Source organism: Bactrocera dorsalis, chromosome 4, assembly GCF_023373825.1.
Source record: "Bactrocera dorsalis isolate Fly_Bdor chromosome 4, ASM2337382v1, whole genome shotgun sequence".
Taxonomy (NCBI): Eukaryota; Metazoa; Arthropoda; class Insecta; order Diptera; family Tephritidae; genus Bactrocera; species Bactrocera dorsalis.
This window is the reverse complement of record NC_064306.1, coordinates 21,694,764-21,705,985: the sequence shown is the minus strand read 5'-3', so window position 1 is coordinate 21,705,985 and position 11,222 is coordinate 21,694,764. Positions and strand designations below refer to the sequence as shown.

The 11,222-nt window shown below is 35.1% G+C and overlaps 1 protein-coding gene across 1 annotated transcript; it reads right to left on the bottom strand.

Annotated features, from left to right (window-relative positions):
* Positions 1 to 6,035: 6,035 nt before the first annotated feature.
* Positions 6,036 to 7,396, bottom strand: LOC125778249 (uncharacterized). Its single transcript, XM_049454952.1, has 2 exons — positions 6,346 to 7,396; positions 6,036 to 6,048 (listed from the first exon to the last, which is right to left on the bottom strand). Exons 1-2 carry the CDS (start codon positions 7,347 to 7,349, stop codon positions 6,036 to 6,038), a joined length of 1,017 nt encoding a protein of 338 aa, XP_049310909.1. The 5' UTR covers positions 7,350 to 7,396.
* Between the last annotated feature and the right edge of the window lie 3,826 nt (positions 7,397 to 11,222).

Genomic DNA, 11,222 nt, shown 5'->3' with positions numbered 1-11,222 from the left:
GTTCGCTAATGAATTGCGATCGCAATTCGAAACTGTGATCGCAGTTCGAACCTGTGAATTACGATAGCAGTTCGAACCTGTGAATTATGATGACAATAGCTAATAGCAGAAAAGTAACAACTTTCTTCAGGGTATTGTATATATCGTATATGCTATTTTTCGTCATATTCCAAAATGTGACAACTTGTGACAAGGACGGGGGGAGGGGTTAAAAAGTCCTTAAATTCGTGTGACGTAATTTATGGATGGCTCCTAAACAGAATATTTAGGTTTTTTGTTTTGTTGATTAGGCCTCAAGACAAACTTGCTTGCGTGAAAGGTATACAAGCTATAAGAGCTATGCCGACTATTTATCACATGCATACCATATTCAACTGTATGTAAAGCAAGTGGCTTCATATTGTTTAGGATAAAAAACACAGACGGGTTAATATATGTATAATAAACAAATATATGAATTGTTTATTAATTTGTTGTCAATTACGCGTAAGTGAAATACTTATTTCATACTGTTGAATACACTTTGATCAAAATGTAAACAAACATATTTTTGATATTAAATTTATTTTGATGTTTCGCATCAGTCAGTTGGTCAGCTGGTTATCGAAAGTTTGTATTTTAGTCAACTGTGCTATTATCGTGGGCATACAGTTGGTAGAAGGTTGTTTACAGGACAACGGTGTGAGTGCTCTTGCCAGGCCAAGTCAGGCCCAGGTCATGAATCCAATCGAAAGCCTGGGAGAGAAGCTGAAGGAATGAATTGAGCGGCAATATGGCACAGAAAACTGAAACCAATACATTTTCTCAGTCATACCTGATGTACTTATTATTTTGTCTGGCCCTTTTTACACTCTTTCGAGTTTCTCTAAACAGTTTAAGTTCCTATTTCAATTTGTATTACTAACATCTCTATTTCTTTTATTTAAATATTTAAAAGAAATGGTATGTAACATTCTTTCCCGGGTTTATGGACTTATTATTTTGATCATGTGTGTATGTACGAGTATACCCTGATGCCAACAAATATGGCAATTTTAGGTTCAATATGCTCGATTATTCAAGGATATACTATCACCGGAAATATTCTTAAAGCAACAATTGAATAAAAAGAAAAATGAAAATGACCATGTTGCCAAGTATGCCAGTGATACCATCTTCATCTAAGATTATATTCTGAAGCTAATTTTCAAAATCAAACAATGTCCATTTGCTGTTTGCGTTTATAAATTCCATGTTTTTCCCATGCCCAACTATTCTGCCGTGTAGGAAAAGCATTATATTAGGGATATGAGGTTTAGACCAAGATATAGACCAATTAGATCATAATTCAGCGCTTAACCATATAATTTTTAAGGAAACTTGTCCATTTAGTTTCATTAAAATATCACATTTTGACCAACTTCAACTATTAAAAGTGAGGTGGAAGAACTATAATTATTATATGGGGAGTTTTAGGACAGTTATACTTGAGAACGTATTTTCAGGGAATTTTTATACTTTTGCAACCAGTTGCTACAGAGTATTATGGGTTTGTTCACCTAACTGTTGTACATATCACCTAAAACTAAGGGTTAGGGTTTGTCCGGAAAGTAATAGGACTGATTTTCTTCCGCCGCGAATGTACTTCGGAGCGTGCGCGCACCGACTGAATTCGATAGAAGGCGTTCCTAGAGCAGAGGTACTCGATTAAATTTTGGGTGAAACTCGCAAATCTGTGACAGACACGTTTAATTTAATCAATCAGGATTACTCAGATGTTGCTTTAGAAAAAAGTGGTGTGTTTCGGTGGCATCAGACCATTTTGAAGGGCCAGGTAGAGGTCGCTGATGAATGGACAAATCCAAAGAGAAAACGATGCTCACTGTCTTTCTTGACATCAAAGGCATCGTCCTCCATGAATTTGTTCCACCTGTACAAGCCGTTAACGCCATGTTTTACGTGGAAGTCCTCAAGAGAACTTCGTTTCAAACGAAGAATAAATCGGGGCCGACAAGACATCGCAGCCGATTGAAAGTTGCACCACGACAACGCTCCGGCTCATAACCCCTGTCTACATAACAAAGACCGGCATCCTAACGCTTCCCAGCCGTCTTAAAGCTCGGATGTGGCCCCACCGGACTTTTCTTTGTTTCCATGACCTGAAAATACCGATGAAGGGCAAACATTTTGAGACGACAGAGGGTATCCAAGCAGCATGCACCTCGGCTCTCAAGGCTATTCCTGAGAATGTCTTCCGTGACGCCTTCAATGCATGGAAATCGCTCTGGCAGCGCTGCATCAACGCAGAAAGTTTTTAAAAAATTGTAACGATTGGTTCAATAAATTTTTTTAATGGACTGAGTCCTAGTACTTTCCGGACAAACCCTGTATATAAATGACCAGAATGACGAAAAATGGTGAAACCCGGTTGACTGTCGGTATCTTCGTCCGTCCGTCCGTTCGTGCAAACTGTAACTTGAGCAAAAAGTGAGATATCTCGATGAAACTTGGTAAGTGATTTCTTAGTACAAAATAAGCTTCGAGTTCGTAGATGGGCGTAATCGGACCCCTGCCACACCCACAAACCGTCATTAACTGAAAATATATAAAGTGCCATAACTAAGCATAAAAGCAGTGATTTGGTACAGAGGATCATGCAAATTTTTTTGAAAAAGTTCGCTTGGCCCTATATCGCCTAAATCGTTTAAGCTACACAAACCAAATTTGCTGAGTATATACATATCTTATAAGAACCGCTAGTGCGACAATGGATGAAATCGAAGGATAAGGCCGCTCACTCCCCTTATAACGGTACCTACTATTAAGAACTCCTAAAAGCACGATAAATCAAGAACTAAAAAAGGCAGATACATTAAATTTTACCACCGAAATGGTGAACGATGGGCTTTGAACCGCCTCTTTTTTTGTGAAATCCCGTATCTCAGGACCCGATCAAAAAATTTAGTATGTGGCATTCTTCTTGAATTTTTATGTCTCACTGTGGAAATGAACGAAATCGGACAACAACCACGCTTACTTCTAAATTCCACTTAATTCGTTCAGTTTTCAGTGCACAAATCAAGAGTTTTTATTAACCCATTTCTCCCCGATGTGTATTTAAATACCCATGCAATTTTGTTTTTTTTTCTAAATCATAGAGCAATGTAAAACAACATACCGGCATCAAAAGATTGAAAAAAATGAGTGAAACGAGTGAAATTATTTCATTTTTATTTAAACACATAATTTTTTTAATCGAGTTAATGCTAGTTCATATTAAAACTAACAAAAACTTTGTTTATATGTTTATTGATTCTGTTTTATTGATCGAAGCTGTCTGTACGTTTATTGATTTTAATTTGACCAACAAATTAAGCTATTAGCTTATTTTGTATGGAAGACTTACAGCCGGTTTCACGAAATTGATTTAAGTGAAAATTAATTTATTTCAGTTTCACCATTTGACTTAATTTGTATTTAAATGGTCACCCTTAATTAAATACTGTCATATGCAACTATGTTAACGTTTTCCCATCAGCTGATTTGCAAGTAGCAGAAGATAAATACTTATATTGTAAAAAATGGAATCTGACGACGAAAGTGATATGGAGTGTGAGGTTTTAATAAATATATTTATAAATCGTCGCTCTCGTATAATGAGGGAAAGAAAAAATTTTTTTTATATATTATGATGACGTTGATTTTCGGGATAGATTTCGTCTAACTAAACAGTCTGCTTGGATGATACACGAACTAATTAGGGACAAAATCCAGCACAAAACTAAGAAGTAAGTATACAAGAAAGTATTTCCAATTAAAAGTTATGTTATTCTTTGGAAAATATTGCAGAAATGGTGCTATGTCTCCCGAATTAATGCTTTTAATAACATTGCGTTTCTTTGCAACTGGCTGTATGCAAAGAACTGGCGGTGACCTATGTGGCGTTTCAAAAAGTTCTTCCTGTCGCGCAATAAGGAGAGTGTGCCACAACATTTCATTGTTAAGAGAACGCTTTGTAACCATCCCATTGGAATTAGAAAGTCAAAGAGAAATTCAGAGACAATTTTATAAAATTGCAAAGTTTCAGTACAATTTATTTGTTTACATAAATCAGCTGTTATTCTTACTAACATCCCTGCTTTGTCATTTTTGGGGTGCCAATTATGAATAATGGTGAAACGCTGCAAAATTAAGTGCAAATTTAAATAAAAATCAAAATTAAAATTAAATGAAACTTAATTTTCAATTAGAAAATTTCGTGAAACCGGCTGTTAGCCAATATAATTTTGTTGGCTTGCCATAAGCTATCATACGTAGCTTGTATATTGAACTGGGGGCATTGCCAGTTCATCGCTTTTTTTAATTCACAATAGCAAGCTTTTTCCCAAAAAAAAATGGAGTTGATAAAGCGAAAAACCTCATTTTGACAGATAAAAATGTAAACAAACCAAAATTACACATTTTTTGGATGAGTATTAGTTAAAATGAAGACAAATATGAACACTTGTTTTCATTGTTTTTGTACTCTAGACCTCAAATAACTAAAATAAATATATTTGTAAAGCATATTAATATTCCGTTCAGAAATTTGAAATTTCAAACTAAATTGTATATCAGCTGATTGTTCTTGTCCGCTTTAGCAACCCACTTCATTTTTAAGTGAATGTAGGCAATAAGCTAAGTGCGTTTTATTTGTCCATGATTTAACTACTAGCTTATGATGGTCAAATAAAACACGGCTATTGTTATTACGCCCTCCAATAGAAACTTCGAATGCATTTATAAGCCAGTACTATTTCATTCCACGTGAAAATCTGGTTATTACTGAATTGTCACTCCCAGCGCACTGCCAATATGTTATTAGTTTTGTCGATTACAAAATCGGATATTCCCCGTGGTTTCTACTTCAATTCTTTCATGTCTAATAAAGAAGCACGATGCTACAGGGTTTGTCCGGAAAGTAAAAGGACTGAGTCGATTTAAAAATATTTATTAAGCCAATCGATACAATTCCTTAAAAAGATGCAAAATAGGCTTCGTCTGCGTTATGGAAGGCATTCTCGGGAATAGCATTGAGAGCCGAGATGCATCATGTTTGGATCCGCTCTGTCGACACAAAATGCTTGCCTTTCATCGACCTTTTTAGGAAACATAAAAATCTCGGAATCATACTCAAAGATCCATTTGTGATTACGATATTCAAAAATTGGAGGTCACTTTCACACATGTTCAAATTTTCTTATCTCACTTCCACTCGCCGCAATTTCTGGTCGTCAGGACCATTTTTAGGACGATCTTCACATGTTCAAGTGTTTCGTCACAATGTTATTAACCACAGATTTTGATAAATCTAATATCTGGGTAATTAAGCGAATACTTAGTCAACGGTCTGAGCCACGCCCATTTTCAATTTAAAAAAAAAAGCCTGGGAGCAGCTTCCTTCTGCCATTTCTTCCGTAAAATTTAGTGTTTCTGATGTTTTTTGTTAGTGGGTTAACGCACTTTTAGCGATTTTCCACATAATCTTTGTATGGGAGGTGGGCGTGGTTATTATCCGATTTCTTCCATTTTTGAACTGTATATGGAAATGCCTGAAGGAAACGACTCTATAGAGGTTGGTTGACATAGCTATAGTAGTTTCCGAAATATGTACAAAAAACTTAGTAGAGGGCGGGGCCACGCCCACTTTTCCAAAAAAATTACGTCCAAATATGCCCCTCCCTAATGCGATCCTTTCTGCCAAATTTCACTTTAAGATCTTTATTTATGGCTTAATTATGATACTTTATAGGATTTCGGTTTTCGCCATTTTATGGGCGTGGCAGTGGCCAATTTTGCCTATCTTCGAACTTAACCTTCTTATGGAGCCAAGAAATACGTGTACCAAGTTTCATCATGATATCTCAATTTTTGGGGAATGTTTAGATTAGTATCTCATTTTGAAGAGGTTTTGCGCAAAGGGGGAGGGGGAGGGTCTTGCTACCCCCTCATTTGAAAGGTAATGAATGGAACTTTTGAATAATACCACCCTTCCCTCCCTATGACCCCGGGGGGCTCTAGGTCAGCCTCCTGAAAATTGTGTAAAATCGTAGTTTTTCCATACAATTTTCACTAATTATTATAAAATTTGTGTATTTTTACGCATAAAGTGACTCTATGTTTATTATTTTTATTATTTCAATGAATTAAAGTGGAAATCCACTTTATTTAAATAATAAAAACACTGAAAATTAAAAATTGTATATGTATCGGTAATAATGCATACAAGTAGTACCAAGATAACCCAACCCACCATTTATACAAGACCCCCTAAATAATAAAATTGGGTTTTCATTTGTATGTTTTAGTTTTTATTTTGTGTTATACACATATTTTATAACACCCAGTAACGCAATAAATGGGTCTGTATGTTTTTTTTGGATTTCTCGCCTCCATAAAAATTCCACTATAACATCAGCAAAGTTTGCCGGATTATTATAGTTATCTTTGTAAAATAATCTTTTTACTACACGCCAATGAGACTCTATTCTTTGGGTGTGTGTGCCATCCTCGGCGACGAATGGATTGCCAGGGTCGCTATGGTTAACCTTTTCATGGTTGTAACCATATTCTGGGAGGCATTCATATGCGCGCCAAAAGTCTGTCCTTATCGTTGTTCCTTCGTGAACATGTTTACGAATGAGAGGGATGAGGACCTCAGCGGAACGTACATTTTCGGGGCATACCTCCAGTCTGAGGTCCTCACTGCCATCCTCGATCATCCCCAGCACCCAATGCCCTTCTACGCGTCTTCCTGAAAAAAAGAAAAGTATTTGAATAAACATAATTGCATTATATATGTATAAATTATTATTATTACCTTTGTTGTATTTGCGTTTCCCGAATTTACTTTCGTCAATCTGCACTACCTTTCCTGGACCACCAATCTCCCCTTTGAATTCTTGGTGGTCTAACTGAAATATAACTACTGCTTCTCTGCAGTAGCTATACCAGTCGGTGATAGTGGCAGATGACAATTTCTTTTCTACGCTCACATAATTTTCCCTATAAATTCCTTCTCGAGTAAAGCGGTGGGCAAAACAATACATTAAATAAAACACGTGGGGAAAGCTTATTTTGACGCCTTCAAACCACGTGCCCGCTGCCCTTGAAATAAGGGACTTCGTCCTACAATTGCCCCTGGAGCATTTAAAATACCCTACTTGGTGGCGTTTGTGCAATGCCATTTGAGTTTTATGAATGGCACAAAGCCGGCTTTTTGGCAGCAGACCGTATACCTCGGCAAATAATACGCACAATTGATGTGAGCCCAAGTACTTGACCATTTGTGCTATATTCCACTGCTGTACCGTCGTAACATCACGACACATTACTGCTGCAGCGCTCGTGGATGGAATATCATCATCTTTGAAAACAATTAGATATTATTTTATATAATACTGTTTTCAAAGAAAATTTCAAAGCTCTCTGAAAAGCGCGCGATTTTTTATTCCAAATTTTCATTATATTTTAACTATAAAATATTACATTGAAACAAGCGCCGCAGGCGAAAATTTGGAATAAAAAATAGCGCGATTTTTTATTCCAAATTTTCGTTATATGGACGTAATATATTGCCTACTTTTCAAAGAGCTAAATAACGTATTATATTTACCTGATTGGTTATTCGACATCATTATCAAGTTATTTTATTTAATTGTATTAATAATTTCCAATTGCGATTTAACGATACGTTTAAATTAAGGCACGCGAATATAGTAAAAGAAAATTTGAATTCCATTGAAATCAATAAGCCGTTAATACAGAAGTAACCCAACCTTAATTGAGCGTGGCCCTAAGGATCCACCCCACACCACCCCACCCCACCCCTTTTCGCATGTGTTAATACTTACAACCATCGATCCAATACGAGTCCTATGTAAAGTAACCCAAATGTATATAAGACCTACCATTTTGATTCGTTGGGTTATTACTGTCTTCCTTTTCTGCTTATTTTCTTCGTCGTTTGACAGTTCATATTCAGTAATTTTGCTTACATTTCAAGGAAGACTATAACACGTAATTGAAAGCTGTTTTATTTATTAAATTGTACATAAAATTGCAACTTAAAATTCATAATTTATCATTAAATCAATTAAATATGTTTCAAAGAATGTGTGTGTGTTAAATTGGTTAAATTTTTTGCAAGCAGTGCAAGAAAAACTTCAAAAGAAGAGAGCGATTGTTTGAGCAAATGTGAAAATGTGCGTTTTTGCGTACTTATATCTAAAAAACAAATTAACATTTAACAATAAATTTACATTTAAACAAAAGTTTAATTCATTGGCTATCCGTGCTATATAAATTTAAAAAAATCCGTGCACGCATTTAAGAGGAATAAGCAGTGAAAATGAGATACTCAACTAAACCCAACCCCAATTTTTACTCAAGTTAAAGCTTGCACGGACGGACGGACGGACAGACAGACATCCGGATTTCAAGTCTACTCGTCACCCTGATCACTTTGGTATGTATAATTCTACATCTGATCCTTTTAGTTTTAGGACTTACAAACAACCGTTATGTGAACAAAACTATAATATTCTCCTTAGCAACTTTGTTGCGAGAGTATAAAAATTCATACCGCGGGAGCCCATAGATCCAATAATGGGTTAAATTCTTGCAACCTCTTGCAACAGAGTATAATATGTAGTTTTGTTCACTTAATAATTGTAGCGAGACCGATATGCGGTTATATATATATAAACGATCAGGATGACGAGTAAAGTTGAAATCCGGGTGACAGAAATCGAGAGTTAACCCCGCTCACTTCCCATGTAACGATACTGGTAAAAACCACTAAAAGCGCAATAAATCAACAACTAAATATGCCAAGTACATTAAATTTAACACTCCAGATAGCACGAGAGTGCTTTATGGGAGTAGGTGTGAAAGTTTTAAGATGGGCGTGGACCAATTTCGCAGGCAAGTGCTAGAGAGATGGAAAGAAAGCTCGACATCTCTCGCGAGTCCTTTCGAATGATTTTAGTGGTTATTTTGGGTACGAAACGCGTTCTTGCACGACTGGCCCGATAAATATGTATTATACATACATGATATATTCAAAAAATTATTGAAAATACGTTTTCAATGTCGAAATGTTTGCAATCAACCTGTCTCTTTCTCTGCCCTCTAAACCCCCATATAATTTTCCACCTGACTTTAAATAACTCAAATTGGTCAAATTCGGGGATATTTTAATGAACATAAGTCATTTTTTAGTTATGTGATTTTGCGCTGGATTAGAATAGAATTTGTATTTACGTTAGTCTAAACCCCTTATCTCTAATATAAAGAACTTCGATCTTCTGGTTGACGTTTGCCCTTATTATTTCAAAATCTTAAATTTACCCTCTTCGATCGACTTAATATCACACATATTATTCATTTGAAGATGTTTTTAATTAAAATATAGCAATAAAAGTTTAATTGTTTCCAACATATTTCAAAAACTAGTTGATCCGGCCACGCGTTCTGTGGTATACGTTTTATTCATATAATAAACTATTGAAAACAGTGAACATTTCATTTACGAATAAAGCGAAAACGTTTTTGTCGGTATAAGAATCCAGGGTATATTACTTCAAGTTTAATTTTGAAAATGTTCATACAAATAAATGTCAATAGAAAAAATAACAACTTTGAAGCTGTTTTCTCAGTTATATTAACAAAATGTTCTTTACCGAAGGAAAGAACCTTGGTTAAGTTTACCAGAATTTAACTGACAAATGGCTGCTAACTAAACATTGAGAAAATGGCCTTTCAGATTTCATTTTACTAAAAATTATAATTACAATTGAACTTTCATAACTCGAATTACCATAATCCACGAAAAAACTTCGAGTTATGGCAGGAAATTTTGTATGCAATTTGACTACCTACTTGCTAGTTTAAGAGTTCGAGTTATGGTGAACTTCAAGTTACAATAAATGTATGTATTATGTCTATGTATTAAATTTTTTTTGGGGGATAGTGAATACATACATATGTTTAGAAATGTATACAGGGGAATCTTCCATAAACAGATACTTACGAACTAGCCTTTGTGTCCAGTTAATAGAGCTGTCCGCTTAATAAAGCGTCCATTTCCTACAGCTTTCAGTATTTCTTATTAATGAATTGTTTTGGCTACCCTATCTTCTAAGTTGCTTCAAACTGGACACAGTATGCTAAATTTTGATAAAATCGGTTCAGTAGTTTGGGAGTCCATCGCGGACAAACAACATGATACGTAATTTTTATATACGCTTTTACGCTCGTATTATTAGCTTCACTTGTATGTATATATGTTTGTTTGTTTGTAACTTTTTTAAGTGGTACTGAAACCTAGAATATTTGAGGGACACTGTAGGAAGGCGGTAGTAAGTTTAAGCAGCCTAAAAGTATGCAACATCTACATAAAACTAGTTTTGGTGGCATTTGAATAGCATGTGTCCTTTCTTCTTTACTGGCGTAGACTCCGCTTACGCGATTATAGCCGAGGACTGTTTATGTTTATGAAAACGTTAAAGAAAGTATACTTTATAGAGGCATATGTATATATAGCCGCAGAAGATATAATATCAAATGCAAAACATGTGACTTTTAGGTAATAAAACAATTATTTAATACTTATAATCGAATTTTTGCAGTAAAAAAATATTCAGGTACTAGTTTTCAAAACGCCTCCGAAAAGCAACTGCAATAGAAAACTCCTTTTTTTAACTTTGGCTGTCACGTCGATGTGAGCTTTTCAAAAATTGTCACCGAATCTAATGGCGGAGAATACGATTTAAGTTATATTCGTTTATATTTTACAATATTGTTAAATCTCATAAAAGAAAAAATATATTCTTTCAATATAAAATAAGAATTCGTAAAAATTTAAAATACACAAAGATATATTCTATCTACCTAATATTTGAACCCCTCTACTTGAAGGAATGGAAAAATGAGACAACCCACCTACCTAGTTTACCTCCTTTCCGGTCGACCATTTGAATTATAAGTGCTAGTCGAGAACAATAGAAATGGATTAAGCCAAGTTTGTACCGTTACTTTTTTGGTTCTCGCGGGACATCATAAATATCAGGAATATATTCGGTATACAATCAAACGAAAAAAAACAGTCGAAAGTGTACGGTTGTGACAATTTAAATTTATAAGCGAAATGATAGTTTACATAGATTTTCAAAAAGTCTGTGTGTCGTATATTATATTTGATT